This window comes from Oryza glaberrima, chromosome 5 (genome assembly GCF_000147395.1).
Source record: "Oryza glaberrima chromosome 5, OglaRS2, whole genome shotgun sequence".
Lineage (NCBI taxonomy): Eukaryota > Viridiplantae > Streptophyta > Magnoliopsida > Poales > Poaceae > Oryza > Oryza glaberrima.
The window spans coordinates 8,163,092-8,187,681 of record NC_068330.1 but is presented as its reverse complement, the minus strand read 5'-3'; the positions used below and the strand labels follow the sequence as shown (position 1 = coordinate 8,187,681).

General features: G+C 43.3%; 3 protein-coding genes across 3 annotated transcripts; all 3 read left to right on the top strand.

Annotated features, from left to right (window-relative positions):
• Window positions 1–1,504: 1,504 nt before the first annotated feature.
• LOC127773128 (uncharacterized) lies at window positions 1,505–3,684 on the top strand. Its single transcript, XM_052299154.1, has 2 exons — window positions 1,505–2,323; window positions 2,545–3,684. Exons 1-2 carry the CDS (start codon window positions 1,661–1,663, stop codon window positions 3,319–3,321), a joined length of 1,440 nt encoding a protein of 479 aa, XP_052155114.1. The 5' UTR covers window positions 1,505–1,660; the 3' UTR covers window positions 3,322–3,684.
• A 2,439-nt stretch (window positions 3,685–6,123) lies between these two features.
• LOC127774683 (probable metal-nicotianamine transporter YSL4) lies at window positions 6,124–11,759 on the top strand. Its single transcript, XM_052300967.1, has 6 exons — window positions 6,124–6,518; window positions 6,800–6,966; window positions 8,680–8,777; window positions 8,873–9,007; window positions 9,562–9,748; window positions 10,334–11,759. The coding sequence occupies exons 1-6, from the start codon at window positions 6,185–6,187 to the stop codon at window positions 11,471–11,473; spliced, it is 2,061 nt and encodes a 686-aa protein (XP_052156927.1). The 5' UTR covers window positions 6,124–6,184; the 3' UTR covers window positions 11,474–11,759.
• Window positions 11,760–12,564: 805 nt separating this feature from the next.
• LOC127774747 (probable metal-nicotianamine transporter YSL3) lies at window positions 12,565–19,333 on the top strand. The gene is made up of 6 exons (XM_052301037.1): window positions 12,565–12,915; window positions 15,004–15,170; window positions 15,301–15,398; window positions 15,495–15,629; window positions 16,882–17,068; window positions 17,920–19,333. Exons 1-6 carry the CDS (start codon window positions 12,579–12,581, stop codon window positions 19,045–19,047), a joined length of 2,052 nt encoding a protein of 683 aa, XP_052156997.1. The 5' UTR covers window positions 12,565–12,578; the 3' UTR covers window positions 19,048–19,333.
• The last annotated feature ends 5,257 nt before the right edge of the window (window positions 19,334–24,590 follow it).

The window sequence follows — 24,590 nt, the reverse complement described above, 5'->3', positions numbered from 1 at the left end:
TATTTGTAACGGATCAATACAACACATCACAGAAACCTTTATCTATAACATGTAGAACATTAGCCCGCTTAAGATTATATTGTCCGGAACAACCTGCCACAAATCGAGGTTATATGTGATATAGTAATTGTAGCCCGTCACGGATCATTTATGATAGGTCATAACGACAACCCGTTATGGATGATCCCACACCTTTAACAGTCTATTAACCCATCACTGATAAGAGTGACGGGTACCCAATAGAAATAACAAATCATCCCTAACGAGTTTGTTTTTTAACCCATCACCAATGTGGAAAAACCGATTGAGCGGTCAATTGCATGTCATCCACACATAAAAGATCTTCAAGATATCTCTCTTGCTAGCTAGTCAGTCTCTCCCTTCTTGTCGCTATCTCCCACCTTCACCGTCAGCGTCAACTCCAACTCCACCAGCCATGCCGGCACCAGCTCGAGCTCGACCGGCCACTGCCGCCTCTAGATCTGAGAGTTCAGGCCGCTAGCCTCCTCCTAGGGTCAAATATGAAGAACACCGTTTAAGCGTAATAGCAGATCAACCAACAAAACTAATGTTGGACTATAATAATGGATTAAATGTTATTGTGGTTACTAAGAACGCTATGTGGTAAAAAAAAGGGGGGACACATTTAAGTATTTGCCACTTCACAAATACGACGTTTAACAATTGATCACTCATGTTGTGTCTATGAATATGGACCTAAGCTAGAGCCCTCGTATCTTAAACACGTAATGTGAAAAATTATTAAATACCACGTTAAAATTGATAAATACTTAAATATCCCCTGTTTGGCACCCGTCGGATAGACTCGAAGCAAAAGTGCAAAACAGACCAAACCAGACGATCAGCTACTTTATTACATATCCAGGATAACCCGATAGCATATCATCTGAAAAATTATACTAGTACCAATTTACCATTCCTGGCATCGACAACGAATGCACGCACGTAATAAAGGTACATGGGCTCCCTAAAAACAGACACAATTTATGGCGATTTTGACGATACGAAGTATCTACATTTATTCGGTCGGATCACACACTGTACGCCCCTAATCAACGCCGAATTTTCGCCATGTCCTATATTATTTCGATGTCGGGCAAGCTGCCAATCCCAAACCAAGATTATGCTCTCTCCATACAATTAACTCGATCTACAACTACTCTGCCGCTGCACATGCCTGCAAATTCGCCAGTGCGTGTTTGATCTCGCATCAGCAACTTGTCCTCTTCCAGAGCACAGATCTATCTGTCAAATCGCATGTCACCCCTGCATTGCTGCTGCCACTTGACCCTACACAACAAATTATACAATTATTCATCAAATGATGATTCATCCATCTCATGAGTTTTTTTTCCCTTAAACAATTGTTAGCATAATCCCTTGCAGAATATATGCGAGATAATGACGTATCTTGTTGGAGCAATAAAAAAAATTATGGCCATTGTTGGGTGAAGCAAAGGTTATAGCAGAACGTGCAGCCACACTAGCCATGATCCATCCATGAACCATGATCCACAATATATATACGTGTGTGTGATGGTGGCTTTGCCATTGTCATCGTGGACACTGCAATTTGCAGCTACCTCTCCTAATCTCTCTTTGATCAAATCACGATCGTGTAATTAACGCATAGTTAGCTATGAGGAAGGTGTGCCCTAACCTTGACCGGGAGGACGGCCTCGACACCGTGCTGGAGGTGCCGGTGCCGGAGCTCCACCGCGAGGCGCCGCGGCGGCGAGGGCGGCGCGGCGGCGGCGGCACGGTGAAGTCGTGGGTGCGGGCGAGGATGGAGCACGGGCGGAGGCGCGACGGCGCGGCGCCGTCGCGCGCCGAGGTGCAGCTGATGCTCGGCGTGGTCGGCGCGCCGCTGGTGCCGCAGGCCGTGGAGGCGAGGAAGGCCATGGTGGCCGGGCGGGGCGTCGGGGGGGAGGGGGAGGAGCCCCTGGACCTGGAGGCGTCCAAGGCGAGGTACATCGTCGAGCAGTACGTCGCGGCGGCCGGCGGCGAGGCCGCGCTGGGCGCCGCGACGAGCATGTACGCGATGGGGAAGGTGCGGATGAGGACGACGACGACGAGCAAGGCGAACAAGGGCAAGGTGATGGGCGTGGCCGCCGGCGGCGAGGTGGCCGGCGGGTTCGTGGTGTGGCAGAAGAAGCCGGAGCTGTGGTGCGTGGAGATGGTCGTCGCCGGTGGCGTCAAGATGAGCGCCGGCAGCGACGGCAAGGTCGCATGGCGCCAGACGCCATGGCAGGAAGCCCACGCCTCCCGTGGCCCGCCACGGCCGCTCCGCCGATGTATTCAGGTACTGAACTGTTCTTTCGTCTCTGCGTTTTTACCCAAAAGAAAATCAAATTTGACTAAAACTTGTAATAATTGAGCAAATCACAATTGCATGCAAGAACATGGTGTACCGTACCCGGACAATCCGGGCGGACGAACGTGCTCCCATGTGCTTGTAAATGTATGATTATTTAATTTTGATTTAATTACTGTATTAATCAATTTTGATTATGTGTGATGCAGGGCTTGGACCCGAAGTCGACGGCCGACCTGTTCTCGAGCGCGGCGTGGGTGGGCGAGAGGTGCGTCGACGGCGACGACTGCTTCGTGCTCCGCGTCGACGCCGACCACGCCGTGCTGCGCGCCCGGAGCAGCGGCGACGTCGAGGTGGTCCGGCACGCCGTGCTCGGCTACTTCAGCCAGAGGACGGGGCTGCTCGTCCGCCTCGAGGACAGCCACCTGCTGCGCATCGGCCTCGCCCACGCCGCCGCCGAGAGCGCCTACTGGGAGACCACCATGGAGTCCTCCATCGGCGACTACCGCGCCGTCGACGGCATCAACATCGCGCACGCCGGCCGCACCGCCGTGTCGCTGTCCCGGTTCGAGAGCGCCGACGACGCCGCCGCCGCCGCGCGCGGTAGTAATAAGCGGTCGTGGGGCACCACCACCATGGAGGAGACGTGGAGCATCGAGGAGGTGGACTTCAACGTCGTGGGGCTCTCCATGGATTGCTTCCTGCCTCCCCGGGACCTAGTGCTCAACGACTGCAGCAAGCAGCAGCAGAAAGAGGACGCCGCCGCCGCCGTCGTCGTCAAGGACGCCGCCGGTGCCGCCGCGAACGCCAAGGGCGGTAGTGACGACGGCAAGACCAACGGCGGTGACGTCGGCCGCGGCGTGGTGGTGAAGAAGGCGCTTGTTCCGGCGGTGACCGGACTGGGTTGGTTCGGTCCGGCCAAGGTGGTTGCCGTCGACGACACGGTGGACGACGGCGTCGCCGCCGCAGCTGACGACGACAAGTAAATGTAGATATCTCTCGGCTACTCGCTAGATCAGGTGGTGCTCGCTTCTGCGCCCCTCAAGAGTAAATATTAATTCGTATAGTTTAAGTTAATTTCTACTACTTAGGAACATGCAAGCTTGATCATGTTATATGTTAGATCTAGCAACTGCATTCCATTGTAGATGTTAGGGGAGGAGACTAAGTTTATGTTCTTCTCCATTCGAGTTTGAGGACATTTTGCGTAGTGTCCGGCCGGTGCTTCATTCATGATGTAATTTAATACTTTGGAAACAAACATCCAAAGGAAACTTTGTGTATCCATTTTGTTAAGAACGACATGGGGGCTTCAGTTCCAGGTCCATTCATCAGAAACTAAAGTTATTACCGCCAACGACGAAAAGCATCCAAAATTTTGACAAATTGACTTGTTTATAAAAATTTATTTTAAAAATAAACCGTAAAAAAATAATTTCAGAAATAGATCTTGACCTCAACGACAATTTTGTGCTGAGCTAAATGTCTCAACTCCACCACTATTGATGTTGAGATCTCATGATCTTGTCCGACGTGACATAAATCTGCAAGGACACGGGAGCTCAGCATAAGTGTGCTGGCGGCATCGATCGATGTATGGTTCAGCATCCTCCACTATCCTCCGAATGCATATTTACATTTTTTGAGTTGATATTAAGATGCAAGAAATAATTTGAACCACGTCAAAATGTGATCACCATCATGGATCTCAAAAGGTACAATCTGGAACACATACACATACGCACACATCCCCCTCCAAACAAAAATATTTACGTACCAGATTAAATCTTAGCCTCTACATCTAAATTAGATGAATACAACACCAACCCAAAAAATATAAACTATTTCTTAGCTTCCAATGTTCCAATACAAACAACAAGATATATTACTTCGCTCAACCATGCGCAATCATAAGAGTGGAGTGCATTTTCCGTACAATAAAATAAATTGAGTGCCTAAACTTCAGGCACCATTTTTCTTGTTCTAGCTAGGTGACAATCCAATAATTCTCAACACTTCTCTCTATTGCTAATTTAAAAAAGTCTATTCGATTTAAATAAAAGGTCAAAACAATAAATTATTATGACATAAAATGCAAAGTCATATGAAATGAACTTACAATTAATAAAAATAAAAAATACATTAAAATAGGCTTAGATAAAGATAAAATTAAACCATATATTTCAAAAAATGCTAAAAAATTATACATTTTAGGTGCATTAAGTGTGAATCTTTTTTGGATGGGTCAATTAGGGTGTGTTTGGTTGCCTGTATGAGGCCTGGCCCATATCTGTAGATGCAATTTTCGGTTTTTGGTTACCTGCGTGGCCTTCCCAGCCTGGCCCCGCTCATGCAAAAAGGCCTCCGTAGCCAGGCTGAGTGGAAACAGTCAATTCGAGCTTCACAACTCAGCTTGGCCCGATGGATGCAACTGGCTGTATCCGCGCATGCAACTGGTAAAGATGGGATCAGTTTGCCCCTCCTCATTTCTCCCCCCAAATCCAAAAACTAGGGTTTGGTGCCAGCGTGCCGCCCTCCTCCTTGACACTACTCGTGGACACATGGCCTGGAAAAGAGAGACGTACATGGGCTGATACAAGTGCATATAGATGTATTTTGTCGTTCTCCATCATCCGCACGATATATAAAAGTTAGAGTAAAATGCTTGGAGAGGGTCATCTAACTTATTTAGACGTGTCACATAGGTCACTCTTCTAATTTTAAATTGCACATCTGAATCAAGTTAGTGAGTCAATTGAGTCATTTAGTCAACTAACTATCCACATGAGGACGCCTTGTATATATGACATGTCACCTAGAATTGACAAAAATACATCATCCGCAGCCGCTGCCTCCTAGGAATTCGATTCCATTTCTGTTTACATCCATAGTTTATCATTGCCGTCGGGTTTGATGGCAAGTGAGAGAGGACTGAGAACTAGAAGAAAAACTCATCAAAACAGACACAAGTGAAATGATTTGGTTCCTTTCATTTCTTGTTAGTGTTGTGACAAAAGGGGAAAAGAACACACATGTGGTTTCCTGCATGTCCAAAAGCAATTTTTCCAATAATAGGTGGCATGCCATGCGTATAAGATATCGTGTGGATAATTAATTAGATGGTTGAATGACTCCCTTAACTCATGTTAGTAACCAAATATACATTTTAAAAGTAGAGTGGCCTACTTAACACACCTGAACAAAGTAAAATGACCCTCCATACATTTTTACATAGAAATAAACTTTTTGCATATAAATTTGGAACAAATTCAACATCATGTTATCCTAGGGCAGAAAAAGCTTTATTTATAGAAACTTGATATATAGATACTCTGTACACGTGTAGAGAAAATTTATACTATGAATATTATTATACACATAAATTTTAAAATATATATATTTCAAAAATAAAGTGTATGCGAACTGCGAGGGCCATGTACACCGAAAGACGGGCCATGAAGGCAGAAAGGCAAGACTCCTCGTGGAGCCCACCTCCCTGATGGCCACCGTCGCTTCGTTCTTAAGCTCTCCTGGCTTATTTTTTTCTTTTCCTCTCTCGCTCCGAATTACTGTATCGCCGTCATGTACGCCTCGAATTCAAGGGTATTGGTGCACTACTGAAATAATATCGGTTCAACACACTCCCTACTTTCGCTCACTACATTCCCTCACCACCTCCCGATTGAGGCGAACCCATGCATGGGCTCCAAGGATAGCCAACTCACCACAAACACCACCCACTTGTCCCATCGCAAACACTACCCCAAAAGCCCCCCAAGGACCTCGCTCGCTCGCTCGCTCTCCACATCGAGCAAGAGCTAGCAGGAGGAGCTTTGATCGCCAGGCGCCATGGACGCGTCGATCGGCGATCCGAGGCTGACGTCGGTAGAGGCGGCGTTCGAGAAGAACCCGCTGCCGGGCTTCAGCTGGCTGGTGACGCCGCGGGCCATGGCCGTCGCGGTGCTGCTCGGGATCGTCTTCTGCTTCGTCGGCATGAGGATCCAGATGATGACCGGGTTCGTGCCGGCACTCAACATGCCCGTCACCGTCCTCAGCTTCTTCCTCCTCAAGGTGCTCGCCAGGCAGCTGCAGAAGTGGCGATTGACCGTGGTGCCCTTCACGCGCCAGGAGAACATGTTCCTCATCACTTGCGTCATCACCTGCCTTAACCTAGCCATCACTGGTAAGCATTAGTCACCATAATATATACATATAAAATTCATGAGTAAAATGTTGCAAAACTACACTTCTTTTGTCATAATTCAAGGAAATACGAAGAAAAAAGACTAGTTGTTAGATGGTATATAATATGAGCTTTGTTAATGGTATACCATAAAACCCATGCTTTGTCAATAGTGTACAATGAATTACTCATATTTTTCTGAAACAACATTTATAGCCTTTTTTTTTCATTTTGCATCTCTTCTAGTTCAACTGGTGTATTTTCTGGTTACCTTTTTTTAGGTGGTTTCGCAACCGCTCTCACTGGAATGGGTACTATAGTGGCCAAAACACTTGCTGATGATCTAGATCCAAGAGATATTATCGACTATATACCAACAGGAAAATTGATTATATACTTTTTCCTTATTGGTATGGCAGGGGTATTGTCTAATATTCCATTAAACCAGGTAATTTTCATTTCTTTTTTTTTTGTACGTGTGTGTGTGAGTACAGCTGGACACGCATACATTACTCACACACGTGTGCATTTTCTATGTGCACTTGAAATAATGTCAGAGACCCGCATGAGTATGTGCATATATATACCCCCATTATATTAAAACGCATATGCATCACTACAAGACTTGAGAGCTCTGCGGGTGAACATACTGCATGTGTACTCATTTTGGGACAACAGCACTAAATTCTTCTTTCGCTATGTATTTGATGAAACTGCATTTGTAATTCCAGAAGTATGCATTCCTATAAGTTAACAATATACGCTTTAATAATCATTAAGCTTTCTTTGTCATCGAGTTGCATTTACTGACACGATGGCTTAGGCTGCGTTCGAGCGCAGGAGGAAGAGAGAAAGATAGTTTTATTTTCCGCGCGCACGTTTCCCGAACTACTAAACGGTGTGTATTTTGTAAAAAATTTATATAGGAAAGTTGCTTTAAAAAAATCATATTAATCCATTTTTGAAGTTTAAAATAATTAATACTCAATTAATTATGTGCTAATGGCTCACCTCGTTTTACGTATCTTCCCAATCTCCTCAATCCCCTCCTTCTCAAACACACCCTTAGCCTTCATGTAAAAGCAGGGCAAGAATTAGAAAGTGGTGCTGATGTTCTTTCATGGTGTAAATATTTTTTTTCATATATGCATTAGTATGAGAAGCTATACGGAAGTTAGGTTGGGTTCGGCACCCCTTTTCCCAACCTCTCTCCCTCGTTTTCCACGCGCACACTTTTCAAACTATTAAATGGTTCGTTTTTTGCAAACAGTTTCTATATGAAAGTTGCTTAAAAAAATCAAATTAATCCATTTTTGAAAAAAAAACTAATACTTAATTAATCACATGCTAATGGACTGCTCTGTTTTTCGTGCGTTACTGATCTGGTTTGGAACTAGAAATAGCGAACACAGCCTACAACTAAAATATGTACATATTTTAGTGGTCAAAGTTACATCCTACAAGCCTACAACTAAAATATGTATTCCATCCTATATGCTATATTAGTGAGGGCCTGTTTAGATTCACTGGCAAAATTTTTCACTATGTCACATCGAATGTTTAGACACATGCATGGAGTATTAAATATAAACGAAAAAAATAACTAATTACACAGATTGCGTGTAAATTGCGAGACGGATCTTTTAAGCCTAATTGCTCCATGATTTGACAATGTGATGCTACAGTAAACATTTGCTAATGACGGATTAATTAGACTTAATAAATTCGTCTCGTAGTTTACAGGAGGAATCTGTAATTTGTTTTGTTATTAGTCTACGTTTAATACTTCAAATGTGTGTTCGTATATTCGATGTGACACGCCAAAACTTTACACCCATATATCTAAACACCCCCTGAATCAACTTAACTTAGTTATTTCTATAAAATTCAACATGCATTTAGTCATGTTTGGTCAGTACACCCATCAATACGTTACATGAAGTTAGCATTCCCTATTAATTGCTATATTTTTACCCATTTAGTACTTAATTAATATGTAGGCCTGTAAAGTGATGTTACAAGCATGTCTAAATTCTTAATGCAATGAGAGGGATATCCATTTCTAATAGTATAGTTTTGTATTTATATATTATCATTCTTAATAGTTTTGCATTATTCTCATTCTTAAATATAATTTATGAGTTGTTTCGTTCTACTGTAGATCATGATTATCGACTACCAATTACTATTCCCAACAGGATCGGTCATAGGACACCTTATTAATAGCTTTCACACTCCTGAAGGTGCTTATATAGCAAAGTAATGAAGTCTTGTCTTTTTAGTGAAAATTAAAACACTGAATTTCATTTAACTATATATTCATATTTTTTGCACTAATATTTTTATGTCAACAGAATGCAGGTTATGACTATTTTCAAAGTATTTTTTGGTAGTTTTTCTTGGTCTATATTCCAATGGTTCTATTCTTCAGGCAGTGGTTGTGGATTTTCAAGCTTTCCAACGTTTGGACTGGAACTATATAAACGCAGGTGATAGCTATATTCCTTTTTTAAAATAATGGTATTAGTCAATGATTGAGTATCAACATAGTATCATCAACAGATGATCTAGAACGGTCACACAGAAAATTATATATCTATACATATAGCGTATCACGAAATTCTCTTAACAATTTGTATATAAGTTGTGTATCCATTTCCAAAACAGAAATGATTAAATATGTAAGAAACAATTAGTAATTTCACAATATTTAATGCCAATATAGTTATTATGCTGATAACTAGAGAAAAGTGGCAAGGAGTTTTCAGAATAGCTAGCTAGACAATTGGGCCATACATGTCATGTGAAACTGTGAGACTGAATATATTGCTCAATCTGGTCTGCAGATTTAGGGGGGTAGACAATAAAAAATGTAGTCCTGATTTCATCGATGGAAGATGGTCTTACGGATTATGGAACCATCGAATTGCTGCTAATTGTAGGAATTGATGCAGATCTCAGTAAATCCATGTACAAATTTAAATATATTTTAAAGGATATAAGCGTCTGAATTACTAACATATTGTGTTGTGTGTGCCTACAGATTCTACATTGATTTCTCTGCAACATATATTGGTGTAGGAATGATGTGCCCACATATAGTCAATTTTGGGTTACTTTTCGGGGCCATCATCTCTTGGGGATTTCTATATCCTTACCTTGAAACTAAACATGGGGAGTGGTATCAAACTGATAGCCCTTCAAACTTAGACGGACTCAATGGATACAAGGTACATTTCTTTTCTTAATATAATGGATAAAAATCCGACCTACCTCTTTATCCACAGATAGCCGAAAGTTACGAGAGTTCTTAAACTCCAAGCCTCAAAACTGAGGAACTCAGAGAAACAATAAATATATATATACGTAAATAATAAGATCATATCAATTGTTGGATCATCTAATAAGATTTTATCTCACTCATTTTGTGGTACGTACTAACCAATGCACGGAAAGAATTTTGTCCCACAAATTAATAGCTACTTCCTCCGTTTCATAATATAAGTCTTTCTAGCATTGCTCATATCTATATGAATATGAGCAATGCTAGAAAAACTTACATTATAAAACGGGGGAGTAGTACTAATTGAAATGCATATGAAGGTATCAAGTATAGTAATACCTCGTATATTAGAATTTTTGTCATGATCCATGTATCCAATTTATAACTTGAACAAACCTTCTGATATAATTTCCAGATATATGCATGCGGTGGATGAAAGCCATATTAATTTTGGTAGTTTTTCACTAGTGACACGAACTATTCTAAACTTCTTGTTTTTTTTTTCTCCAATGGATATAAACTTACATGGCAGGTGTTCATCAGCGTGACACTGATCGTCACTGACGGCCTGATAAACTTTCTGATACTCGTGACTTCAGCTGCAATTAACTTCTACCATATAAGGCAACAACAACAGCAAACGTCAGGGCTGGCCAGCTACATCAGCAAGAACCCTAGCATGAACTACGACGAACGCAAAAGGATCGAGATGTTCTTGTCCAGCAAGATCCCAATGTTCGTGCCGGTGGCGGCCTACGTCGCATGGACGGCCATCAGCATGGTCGCGATGCCGGCCATGTTCGACCAGATCAAGTACTACCACGTCGGCGTGCTCTACCTCGCCATACCCGTGGTCGGCTTCTGCAACACCTACGCGACGGGGCTCACCGATTGGTCGGTGTCGAACACCTACGCCAAGTTCTCCCCCTTCATCTTCGCGGCGTGGATCGCCAGGCCGGGCGCCATCGTCGCCAGCCTCCTCGTCAGCGGGATCACCATGGCGTCGCTGCACGTCTCGTCGCAGGCGATGCAGGACCTCAAGTCGGCGCACATGACGCTGACGTCGCCGCGCGCCATGATCGCCGGGCAGGTGTTCGGCGTGGCGCTCAGCTCCGTGGTCAGCCCCTGCATCTTCCGCGCGTTCGAGAAGGCGGCGAAGCCCGGGGCGCCGCTGGGGTCCAAGGACTCCGTCTACCCGTGCCCCTACGCCGGGCTGTACCGCGCCATCTGCATCATCGGCATGGGAGGGGTGAAGGGCCTCCCAAAGTACTGCGTCGAGCTCTGCGTCATCGCCGTCCTGGTGACCATCGCCATCGACGCCATGGTGCTGGTCTCGCAGCTCAAGGGGTGGAGGCTCCACCTCTACATCCCGAGCATGACGGTGATCGCGCTGCCGTTCTTCGCCGGGTCGTACTTCACCCTCGACATGTGCCTGGGCGGCCTGCTGCTGCTCCTCTGGAAGAAGATCGACACCATGAGCGCCGAGATCCTGTCGGCCGCCGTCGCGGCGGGCTTGATCTGCGGCGAGGGGCTCTTCACGCTGCCATCGGCGTTGCTCAACATGTTCAAGGTGCTACCGCCGATGTGCATGAAGTTCTTGCCCAGTGGACAAGAGGTTGAGGTGGTGGACTCATTCTTGAACAGCTCGGGAGGAACAGTACCCAAGACATGATCGATCGATGTTGAGATCAAGTTAATATATGCACTCATCAAATTAAGATTGACTGTTAGTACTCCTTAATTGGTTACCACATCTCGGTGGAAATTAAGTGGTCTATGAATCATTATTGATCATTGTAAATAATGATGCACGTATCGTATTTTACATATATATATGTCATGTAATTGACATAAGTAGACATGTGAGCCAGCTTTGGTTGCAACATGTAAGAGATGCTTGTTATAGTTAAGTGCCACAGAATAAAGTTGTAGTTGAAAGATGAATTATACTACTATTCCACAAATGTTCACTGTTTTCTAACATAATGCAGTACAAAATCTTAAAAGCTTGTGGTACTCAACAGGAGTTTCTCAGCATATTTTTCTATGCAAAGTGTTGTATTAATACAGGTGATAGGGTAGGGTTAGCTTTTGACTCTTGTAACGTATCAACTCTTTAAATATAGAGGACACCACAATGTAACTATGCATGGTGACGAAAATGCAATGTAGGCACTCACGAGGAGGATGGCAGCATGGTCATAGGCCTATAGCAGTTAGGTGTGCTATTGATTGAGGAGTAGCATCCATAATTAGAGTGTCAAGATGTATGCTTTGGCTATAAACCTCGTTAACAAATGTGTTCTTAAGCATATATGAGTTGATCAATGGTTGAAGTGTATGCAAAAGAGTGCGAAATTATTGGTATTCTACATGTCACATCCATCAATTCTAATTCTAATTCAAATTTCTATTCTATTTTAACCCCTAGCATAGTTTTGATAGACCTCGTACAAATCTTAAAGCAAATGGTTAAAACTACTTTCTGGACACTCATTGTAACCGTTTCCACCCTGTAAACATTAGGTATGTTGCCCTCAGCAGCATCTGTTTCATCAATATAGAAATAAGGAACAGAATCAGCGAAATCGGTTCAACAAACAGACGCTATTTTTGCTCCACAGCGACACTACATTCCCTCACCACCTCCCAATTCAGACCAACCCATGCATTGTTCCTAGGAGAGCCAACCCAGGAGACCACCCACTTGTGCCATCACAACACAACCCAAAAACCCTCCAGGAGGTTGCCCCCATTGACCTGGAGCTTTAATCGCCATGGATGCGATGATCGGCGATCCCATGTCAGCGACATCGGTGGAGGCGGTGTTCGAGAAGCAGCCATCGCCGGAATTCAGGGAGCTGGTGACGCCACGGGCCATGGCCGTGGCGGTGGTGCTCAGCGTCGTCATCTGCTTCGTCGGCATGAGGATCCAGATGACGGCCGGGATAGTGCCGGCACTCAACATGCCTGCCAGCATCCTCAGCTTCTTCCTCCTCAAGTGGCTCATCAGGCTGCTACAGAGTTGTGGCTTTCCCATGCTGCCATTCACACGCCAGGAAAATATGTTCCTCCTGACTTGCATCATCACCTGCCTCAACCTGGCCCTCACAAGTAAGCATCAGCATTATATGCCTGGGTAAATATTGCGAAAACTTACTTCTCCCACAAGTATAGGAAATACTACATGTTATATATTTAGATGGAAAAGCCTACAACTGTGCTACTACTTGTGAAAGAAAAAGAAAAAAAAAACTAGATAGACTGACTCAATCACCAGCCTCAGGTGGCTCTCTCCCTTACAGCGTACAGCTGAAAGGGCACATAAAACTAGCACCTGAGCATGGGACCTCATACAAATCACCTCATCTTACAAGTTATCAGTCAACTAAACTGGGGAGGTGACAAAACAGTAGGTTTCTTTACAGTTATCCTTCAACCAGTTGTGGCTTTGTGATATGTGAAACAAGAACAGAAACTATTTTATTTTCTGGCAGTTCAATCAGGACTATTAAGTATTAACTACTTTAAATTCTGCTAGTTGAGTTGCAGTTTTGAAAATCTAGCTTAAAAGTATTAGTGTTAGCCATAGTAGTTCTTCAGGGTGTCAAGAGTTACATGGTTCATCGAAATTATTTATCTTCTGCCAGGTTCTCAAGCAGCCATCCCAACATGAAAATCTTGTTGCAAAAGCCAGAAAGATTAAAAAAACAGAGTTCAAAATATCGGATAATCAAAACTTCTCTGGTCTAAGGACAACAAAACAAAATTTTGGTCCTAAAAAATTCCATGAAACTGTTCTGAATGATGTTTGTCTAACAAAATTTGAATTTCCAAAAAATGTGCAAATTAAAATGCAACCAAGAAATTTTCTTTTTTCTCCTTTTAAATGTATTGGGACTTTGTTCTCATCAATAATACAATTATCTATGCATGAGTAATGACAAGATAAATTAATAAATTCCTCAGAAGTACGTGAAATATTCTTTTCTTAAGAAGTTATTTGAATAACCTGGAGGGGCAACATAAATCAAAACTTTGGAAATTACTAAAAAGCTTGATAAGAAGGCCAGAAGATAAGTGAATCTATAGGTAGTTAGATTTAACTTTCCGCAGGAAATAATGACATAAACAAAACGTAAACAGTATTGCCAACAAAAATAATGAAGAACAGTAAATATGAAGTAGATATATAATATATTATGTTTTAAACAAAGGTTCCATACATAAATGAACCTTTTACCCAGTTAGTAGTTAGTACTAGTCTCACTCTAAACTCCACATAGGAGCCCAGTGGAAACAACTACTACCTTTGTCCCAAAATAATTGTAATTCTAGGTTGTTTGGTATATATTAAGTTTTGAGAAAAAAGATTATGATGCCCCTCATTAAATGGTATATAGATAAAACTAGAAGGATGGTTGAGAGTAGAATGAGAAGTGATTGGTAGGACAATTATTACTCTATTGTCACAACTATTTTGGGACAAATTTGAATCCTAGAAATACAATTATTATGGGACGGAGGTAGTACGAAATTTAATCTAGGCTTATTATATCAGCAAGTTCCAGTCATAATTAACCATCTATTTTGAATATCATGGGTGCTGCCAGAAAAGACGGAGAAAATTTAGAGGACTATTACCATACGATCACACTCACGTAGTTAAAATCTCCAGTAGTAACTGTATTTCCTCGATTACTGCCACAGGATAATTTCATGCCTCTAAAACCTAGAGAAATTTGAACTTGGAGATTTGTCATATGAGATATGAAATTGATTATTGTGGTTATTGTAAATGCATATTCACCTGGGTCCATCCATTTATACAGACAATACCTTTTGAAATAAAAAATATTGATATATCAAAAAACAAAACATTCAGTAGAGAAAGTAGCATACCTATAAAACCAAACTTTTGGGGAAGTTGTGCGCCTAAAAAATAGGTTTTGGAAGGGGGAGGAGAGATTGAATTATCAAGAATTGTTTTTATCTTTTGAAACCATTTTTATTAACTTCGAATTAAATCCTTCCATAACTTATATTTAAAAGTAAACCTTTTGGACACAAGGTATTTAAGAGCCCAAAATTGGAATACTTTTTTCAAAACAAAATACTCAAATAATTTGTAGCCAGGTTTTTTTTTTACATTTTGTATCTCTTTCTAGTTTAACTGGCCTATTTTCTTGTTACATTTTTTAGGTGGTTTTGCGACCAATATCATTGGAATGACTTCTACGGTGGCCAGATCACTTGCTGATGATCCAGATCCAAGAGATATTATGGACCATGTACCAATCGGAAAATGGATAGTATACCTATTCCTTGTTGGTATGACGGGAGTGTTAATAAATGTGCCATTTAACCAGGTTTCTTCTTTCACTGATTGATCATATATATTTTTTTAATTTTAGAAGTTTCTACTTAACATTTCTAAGATTGTTTTGCATTATTCTCATCCTTAAACATAATTCATAAGTTGATTTCCTTATACTGCAGGTCATGATTATTGACTACAAATTACTATTTCCAACAGGAACAGTTATAGCTCAGCTTATTAATAGCTTTCATACCCCTGAAGGAGCTTACGTAGCAAAGTAATGAAGTCTTGTTTTCTTAGTAAAAAATTGACAGATTGAATTTCATTTAACTATATTCATGATTTTGTGCACTAATATTTGCATGTAATCCAGAATGCAGGTTGCGACTATTTTCAAAGTATTTTTTGGCAGTTTTTCTTGGTCTATGTTCCAATGGTTCTATACTGCAGGCGATGATTGTGGATTTCAGCACTTTCCAACATTTGGACTAGGATTATACAAACACAGGTGATAAATATATTCAATTCTGCTAAAGAACGATGTTACATGCGTTACAGTTGTGTCCTCCTCACCTTCACAGAAAGTTGACATTTTATAGAGTATACATTAATCAATGTTTTTGAGTATCAACATATTATCAATTTATCATACACAAAAGATCTGAATGGTTATAGAGAAAACTGTGTAAATAGTTTATTACACAATTATCTCAGTAGTGTGTATGCAAGTCATGTATTTCTATAAAAAAAGAATTATTTGACATATATAAGTCTAAGATCGTCATGTTCATAAAAGACATGACACTAAATATGAAAATGGCTAATGACAATTAGATCATACACATCCTATGAAATGGCAACATTGAATTGATCAATGTGATTTATTTACTATAGGCTAGGGCAGGGAATAAATAACTCAGTCCAAATTTCATTGATGGTTCATAGGAATCTTATGCATTACGGAATCATTGAATTGATGCCATTTGTAGGAATTGACTATAGATGGCCAAAAGGCCCGAGGCCCGACGGCCCGGCCCATGGCACGGTATTTTGGCCTGGCCCAAGCACGGCACGGCCCGACGGAGGTCGGGCCCGTGCCGGCCCGGCCCAACCACCGGGCCATGCCTGGGCCCCTCCACCGGCACGTTGGGCCGGCCCGCCACGGCCGGGCCGGCCCGGCACGATGGGCCGGCAACTAGGCCCGATACACAAAAAAAATAGGGGAGTAAAAATAGACATATTATATGCCATGGACAAAAGAATAGGGATCTAAAATAGACTTTTTTATCTATACATATGTCAGCTAAAGAGGAGGGACAGAAAATAGACTTATTTTAGCTATACATATGTCAACCCAAAGAGGATGGACGGAAAATAGACTTGTTTTAGCTATACATATGAAATAGCCCAAAGAGGAGGGATGAAAAATAGACTTATTTTAAAAAGGCCCGATGGGCCACCCATGCCTTCGGGCCGACACGGCACGGCCCGACAGCTGGTGGGCCGTGCCTGGGCGGGAGGTGCAGCCCATGGGCCGGCACGGCCCGGCACGAAGTGCCTATCGGGCCATGCCGGCCCGATGGCTGCTGGGCTGTGCCCAGCCGTGCCTAGGCCGGACCGTGTCGGGCGGGCCCTTTGGCCATCTATAATTGACAATGATTAGTCAATCCATATACAGGTTTGAATATATTTTACAGGATAAGCATCTCAGTGGAAGTGAGGTACTAACACACACATATATATATATGCTGTACCTACAGGTTCTACTTTGATTTCTCTGCGACATATATTGGTCTGGGAATGATTTGTCCACATATAGTAAATTTTGGATTATTTTTTGGGGCCATCATCTCTTGGGGATTTCTATATCCTTTCCTTGAAACTAAACGTGGGCAATGGTATCAAACTGACAGCCCTACAAGTTTGAATGGACAAAATGGATACAAGGTATGTACGAAAAAAATTAAAATGAAGCATACTACTGAAGGGTTGTCTAAAATTTATCAGTCCTTTTCTGCTACTAATCAATGCAAAGACATATTTTTCCCACCAATTATTTTAGCTACTTTACTAAAATGCATCTGAAGGTGTCCAAGCATGGCAACATCTCACACCCATAATAACCAATTAAGTTGAACAAACCGTACGATGATACCAACATATGTAATTGCTCTTTCTTTTAATATGCAACAACTTCCACTCTTCTATCTGTGAGTTGGTTGCAAACCTGCAAACAAGGGGAAGAAAAGACATGCATGAAAACTAGGTAATTGCTATAAGTTGGACCAAGTATATGTATCTTACCACCTTACTGGGGTTAAAATTACACATTATCATTATACCAATGCAAATTTCATGGTACTGTACATTCTTGTTGTTGTTGTTGATGGTATGTTATAGTAACTAGTGTCATTGCATCAAAAATCAAGAATACATAAATTCAAAAGTTGGCATCATTGCAGAAGAAACGAGAAAATTCATACATACACTTTCATTTAATACAGATCAGGGAGGTATTGCATTCATTAACAATCTGAGCACATACTTCATATCATATATTTCGTTTAGTATATTACACTTGACTAAGAATTTTGAGATTCCAATCAAGCTTTTCACCTTTAAATTTAATTTCACCATGAGCTGTATCTGTTGCTACTATCAAACATGTGCATAGTCATTGCAGCACTTTTGATGATGTAGGCTATATTGCTGTCTTGATCAATTAGCTAGCTGCTTTTTCACTAGTGAGACATACTCTTCTAAGCTTTTTTTTTCTATGGATATAACTTATATAACAGGTGTTCATCAGTGTGACACTGATCATTACTGATGGGATGATAAACTTTCTAGCACTCATCACTACAGCATCAATTAACTTCTATCAATTAAGGAAAGAGCATGATTTAGGGCTTGCCAACTATTTCAAGAAACACCCAAGCCTCAACTATGATGATCGCAAGAGGATTGAGGTGTTCTTGGCTAACCGGATCCCAATCCCTGTGCCAGTGGCAGCCTATATCACATGTGCAGCCATCAGCACGATTGCAATCCCAGCCATGTTCAACCAGATCAAATTCTACCATCTGGCCGTGCTTTACATGGTCATCCCAGTCGTGACCTTCTGCAACACCTATGCGACAGGGCTCACCGACTGGTCGGTGGCACCAACCTATGCCAAGTTTACCACCTTCGTCTTTGCAGCATGGATCGCCAAGCCTGGTGCTGTCGTGGCCAGCCTCCTTGCGAGCGGGGTGATCGTGGCGGCACTCCACATCTCGTCGCAAGCGATGCAGGACCTCAAGTCGGGCCACATGACGCTAACGTCGCCACGCGCCATGGTCACCGGACAGATCTTCGGCGTGGCCGTTGGCTCCATCCTCTGCCCATGCGTCTTCCTTGCCTTCCAGTCCACAACGAAGCCCAACGCACCGGTGGGTTCAAAGCAGTCCGATTACCCATGCCCTTTCGCGGGTCTATACCGCGCCATCGGGGTGATCGGCACTGGAGGGGTGAAAGAGCTGCCGAAGCACTGCATGACATTCTGTGTCGTTGCCTTCTGCGTGACGGTCATCATTGACGCTGTCGTGCTGGTCTCTCAGAAGAGGGGTTGGAGCATCCACAGGTACATCCCCAGCATGACGGTGATTGCGCTGCCGTTCTTCGCTGGCTCCTACTTCACCATCGATATGTGCGTGGGGAGCCTTTTGCTGCTTGCCTGGACAAGAATGAATGCAAAAAGTGCAGAGATGCTGTCATCGGCCGTTGCGGCAGGCTTGATATGTGGAGAAGGGCTGTTCACACTGCCATCAGCGTTGCTCAACATGTTCAAGGTGCAACCACCGATGTGCATGAAGTTCCTATCCGGTGGCAAAGAAGTTGAGGCAGCGGACTCATTCTTGAACAATTTGGGAACATCCAGAACATGATGAGAAATGCACTCAAAGATTTACCAGTAGAAAATGGACTATGATCGTTGTAAATGATGCACATATTTTACATATGTCATGTAACTTAAGTTGACATGTGAGCGAGCTTGGTTAACATGTAGGAGATGCATGATATAGTGGAGTGCCACCGCGTAAAGTTCTAGAAAATAAAGGGGCATTATATTCTGCAGAAGTTCACTGTCATCTAAAAGGTAACTGAGAAAACGAGAAGAACTAGAACATGGAGTTTTTTTTTATTGAGATCAGAAATTAAATTTGTCGTAAATCAAGCAGTAAACTGGCAAATATATTACAACAATCTTTGATATTCATCGGTTTATCGACCAAATCTTAGTGAGCTGTTTTTAGTTTAGGCTTTGGATGCAAATCCATGGATTGGAATGTTGCTTCTGGCAGAGGGAAAGCGGAAACTCACCAGCAATTGAGGCGGAGCATGTTCTCCGATCCGGCAGCGACGCGAGATCATCTTTGTTCCCCTGGTGATAGCGTAGCAGAGGCGTCAGATAAGATATCACTTATCAAGGTATGGTGGGGTGGGGATACGGCCATGGGGGTGGTGAGGAAGGCGAACCTCGCTATGGCGACATCAACAACCGTGGGCAGCGTCGGCGGTGGCGGTGGTGGCTCTGCGCCTGACTGCGCGGCAACGGCGGCAAGCCCCTGGGGCGCGGCGCCGTGGCAGAGAGGTTGCTGTGTTTGGGCTGCAGAGAACCCCTTGACCACCCGTCCGACGACGCGGCGATTCCAGCGCGGTGCCAGGTGTTCGTGCCCCCACGACGGCGATGGCTGCTTCGCCGGCGCCGGCACCGTCACCGATGTGGCCTCCAGAGAGTTCTGGCGGCAAGGCGAAGCTCTCACCATGGTCGGCGGCGCCGCTTGCGAACCACCCCTCTACCCTCGGTCGTGGCTGAGCAGCGTCGCTGTGGAGGACGACGAGAGACGGCCGGATTCGAGGAGACGAGGAATTTGGGGATTGGAGTTGGACGAAGACAGTTTGGGCTCAACCCACCGTTCCATCGAATTAAATTTAAAACTATACATTGTTTTTTAATATTTTACGTTTATATACATGCATGTAAAATATTCGCACAAATATACCTTCTCCGTATGATGAAAACGCGGGACCGAGGCGGTGCTGCGCTTTCATTCTGCGGAACCGGCAGTCGCGCAGCACAGCCGTGTGGCACCGCTCGCTCCCGCAGCCCGGGAGAGCGGCAGCGTGATATAGGCAGCTGCACACGGTCGAGGTGACCGCCTCCACGGCACCGATGCACGGAACCGATCCGGTCACGCGACATCATGGCGCGGGACCGTGCCGGTCGCGCAACACCGTCTCGTCCCGTGTGTGCGCGTGTCGCGGTTGACGCGCCATGCAAGCATCACATGTGGAGCACGCATGCAAGTAGTTGATCCAGTCAAATCCTAGGCACTAGCTTAGGGGTGTGTTCGGCACCTCCATTTTTCAACCCATCTCTCTCATTTTTCACTCGTACGCTTTTCAAACAGCTAAGCGGTGTGTTTTTTAAAAAGTTTTATGCGAAAGTTACTTAAAAAATTTAAATTAATCTATTTTTAAAAAAATTAGCTAATGCTTAATTAATAACGCGCTAATGGACCACTCCATTTTCCGCGCATTCCTGGTTGGGAACCTATACTAGCGAACACACCCTAGGCCTATTTAAATCCCGCCCTAAAATTTTTCACCATGCTACATTAAACGTTTTACATGCATGTATATAAACACAAAATATTAAAAAACAATGTATCTTTTCAAATTTAATTCCCGTTCCATCCAAGGAATAAAATTCATCGCCGAGCCTAAAATTTGTCCCCATACTGAAATACTAGAGAATGGATCCCTCAATTTACAAATCAGGATCATCATCCACAAGTTTAGAGACGAATTTAAGACTTTACGACAAATTTGAGAGACCTAAAATAAACTTATCCCTTCCATCCAACGAAAATCTGTGAGCTGGATTTGTCAGGCCCAAAAAATTGCAACAAAATCCTAAGAAAAAAATAATTATTATGCTTCCCTTTACGATGCTGTTAACAACCAAATTTGATAACATCGGCGTCAGGAAAGAAGATTAGATCGAAGCGAAGTCGGAGGCGGAGATCGAGTTCGAAAACAGAGCAGGAATCGGCTGGAGTCCAGATCGGCTACGATTAGGATTGGCTGGGTCTGAGTCGGACTAGGTAAGCCGGTGTAGCCGATTCCGACAATGCAACTTGATGTATGATATCGGGTTGAATTGAGGCGCTTCAAGATGATTGCCGTACATGGATAGAGTCCTGAGAAGGCAATTGTATCTATTAATTAGGATGTTTTATGTAATCTCCTTAGAGATACGCTTGGGCAAAAGTCTGCCGCAAAGACGTATGGTATCTTAGAGTTTGTTAGAGATAGTAATCGTGTCCGTTATGGACATATCTTGTAATTCTCGAGTATAAATAGACCCGAGCCCTATATAACTTCGAACACACATGTTCAATACAATTTTGGCGCACCGCCACCCTTTTGCTTTAGTTCTGTTTCGACGAGTTCTTGCTTTCGGGTTGAGCTGCATCGGTTTTGATCTTCAACAAGAGGTAAAACTTGTTATGACGACTTGTATTCTCAGGATTAGTGCTTCTATCTTTATGACACTCTAATCTTGTTTATGTAATTCGTCGAGTTATCATATATCTTACATAATCTCTGGCAATATCGCTATCTGACCTACAATCGACTAACATCTATCGAAGAGGGCAGCCGATTAGGTTAGATTTTGACGTTGATTCAGATTATATAAGATATCTACCACTCTATGAAACTTCCAGCGGCTTGATTGTCTAGATATTGTTCTTCTTTTCATACTTAATGCTGCATCAGTTGAGTTTGATCTATTAAGTCGTGCTTAGAATATCAATCTCTAGCCTGCCTTCTGGTTGCCGATTAGGGTAGCATCGGAGTTTCAGCTGATCTTATCCGATTTAACTATATTTGCTCTATATGCTTCATTGACATGTTAAATCTGCTCTTTATGCCAAGATATTGCTATATCTAAGTATATTAGGCCTTTGTTTGATATATTATACCTGTTTTAATATCCTGATAGAGTAGTATCGGAGTATTAGCCGATACATGCTAGATCTATCTGATCAGCTATGCTATAAACATATATAGTCCTGTTAGTAATATATATTTCGATCTAAGTGATTTATACTGTCTCGGCATGGCGACCAATCTATCCCAATCACTTGATTTAAGTATATATCGATATAAGAACTATATATTGGAAATATCTACAGCCGATCGAATAGATTTAGTTCTTTATTGTCTATTTACAACTGCCGATCGATTCACATTATGACATCGGCTCAAAGATAAATGATATGTCATCGGCGCCTAGCCGATCGGCTATCATTTATAGATTTAACCGCGGTTTCTTTGCTTCTATTTCTTATTGATTACAGGATCAAATCAACTGGCACGCTAGCACACCCGAAGGCGAGCTTTGGACCTGCACTGGAGTTAAGCAGATCTCCCAGGCCTCGTGTTTTCTGTCAACAGATGCCCTGACTCCGATTTTCCTCCCTCAACCTAAATCGGATATGAAGACTCACTCACCTATAAAAAATCGATTTATTTTATCTATCCAAATGGTTTTGATTGATTTAGCCTCTCTTCCCTTTTGGCACACTCTTTTGGCACGCCTGGTGGGACATTGAAAAAGTCAGCCAACAATTCTTCCTCATGGCCAAGAAACAACCACCACCACCATCTAGCCCAGGCTCTGTTAAGGACAAGATGCTGAAGTTACGATTGCCTGACGTCAATGAAGGAAACGTCGTGCCGATCGATCCAGAAAAATTCACACTGAGCAGAAGAAAGAGTTTGAAGCAATATTGCAGCAAGCACAGGATCAGTTCTTGAACTCATTCATGCAGACCTGCAAGGGGACACTTGTTCAGAAGTACAAAATAAAAGTGGTTGCTGATGATCCTGGGACCAGTTCTTCTAAGGATGGAGATGGGAAACAAGCTCCAGACGGCTCGGCTCAGCCGAGTATCAAAGGTGCTACCGACGGCTCTCTAGGAAATCAAGGCGACAATTCTCGAGGAGTCCATGGAGTACAAGGTGACGGGGTGCATGGAGTTCAAGGTGACTGTGCTCAGGGGCTGCAGGGAGGAAATCTTAATCAGAATAGTGATGTGGCACAGGATTTTTTCAATAACTTCCAAGATCGGGTTGATTACGCTGTGCATCATGCTTTGATCAATCAGTCTGGGGTGTTAGTCAATACCTTATCAATCATGATGAAGTCAATAGCCGATGGTTCAATAGCTGAGCATCAGGCTGCAGGCCCGGTTTATTTGCAAGGAGGTGTCTTTCCAAATTATCGCTCTTTGATTACAGATGTTCAGCCATCTACTCAGGCGGTTCCCTCCGTTGCACAAACAACTCAGCCAACGGCGCCGACATCAACTCCCCTACCTGCTTCATCAGCGATGGCGCCAGGCCAGCCGGTGAACACTCGGTTGTTAATGAGAGAGCAGCCACAGCATGGCGGGCAGGTTACGAGTCGGCTGACCCAAGATCAGGTTGCTGCCATGTTTCTGCTACCTCAACCTGTTGTTGATCCAATACAGCAGTAGCCGATTCAACAGACACCCCCAATTCAGCAGGTTGTACAACCAATTCGGCAACAGGTCATGCAACCAGTTCAGCAAACACCACCAAGGCAGCAGCCCCTGCAGCCGATTCAGCAGACGCCGTTAAGACAGCAAATCGTTCAGCCGATCCAGCACCAAGGTTCAATAAGCGCATCGGCCGAGTTTGCAACGCCTGGTGGTCAGCCTGTATAACAATTTTTAAGCCAAGTTGTCCCAGAACATTTGGTTCACCACGTATAGCCAGATGGCACAGTAATGCCTCAAGTTGTTCCTGAGCACTTGGTACGCAATATCCAGCCGAACCTTCATAATTACCAAGGGGGTAACTTGAATTATCAATATCAGCCTCCTTCCCCGCAAGCCCAATATCAGCCAGGGGGATTGGCTCAACCTCAGTTTGCGTCTCAATACGATCAGTTCGAGCCCATGCAACAGTAGTCACAAGGGGCAGCTCAGCAACGACCGTGGGCCGATGTGATTGCTGACGTAATGAGGGAACAGTTTGGGCTTAAACCAAAAGAGACTGGAAGCTTGTATCGGCAGCCTTACCCTGAGTGGTTTGAGAGAGTTCCTCTTCCCAATCGGTTCAAAGTTCCGGACTTCTCCAAATTTTCGGGACAAGATGGTGTGTCAACTTATGAGCACATTAGCCGATTATTGGCTCAGTGTGGTGAAGCATCGACCGTAGACGCTCTGAAGGTTAGGTTATTCCGGTTATCTTTATCTGGATCGGCTTTTACTTGGTTTTCCTCTTTGCCGTATGGGTCGATCAATAGTTCCGCCGATTTGGAGAAGCAATTCCACAGCTATTTCTACAGTGAGGTTCATGAGATGAAATTATCTGACTTGACAACGATTAA

Excerpts from the sequence above, each read along its gene's own strand:
- LOC127773128 (XM_052299154.1), top strand. The coding sequence starts at position 1,661 with ATGAGGAAGGTGTGCCCTAACCTTGACCGGGAGGACGGCCTCGACACC. Across the intron at positions 2,324-2,544 it reads CGCTCCGCCGATGTATTCAG|GGCTTGGACCCGAAGTCGAC; the intron begins GTACTGAACTGT and ends TGTGTGATGCAG.
- LOC127774683 (XM_052300967.1), top strand. The coding sequence starts at position 6,185 with ATGGACGCGTCGATCGGCGATCCGAGGCTGACGTCGGTAGAGGCGGCG. Across the intron at positions 6,967-8,679 it reads CTAATATTCCATTAAACCAG|ATCATGATTATCGACTACCA; the intron begins GTAATTTTCATT and ends GTTCTACTGTAG. Across the intron at positions 8,778-8,872 it reads GAAGGTGCTTATATAGCAAA|AATGCAGGTTATGACTATTT; the intron begins GTAATGAAGTCT and ends TTATGTCAACAG.
- LOC127774747 (XM_052301037.1), top strand. The coding sequence starts at position 12,579 with ATGGATGCGATGATCGGCGATCCCATGTCAGCGACATCGGTGGAGGCG. Across the intron at positions 12,916-15,003 it reads CCTCAACCTGGCCCTCACAA|GTGGTTTTGCGACCAATATC; the intron begins GTAAGCATCAGC and ends TACATTTTTTAG. Across the intron at positions 15,399-15,494 it reads GAAGGAGCTTACGTAGCAAA|AATGCAGGTTGCGACTATTT; the intron begins GTAATGAAGTCT and ends CATGTAATCCAG.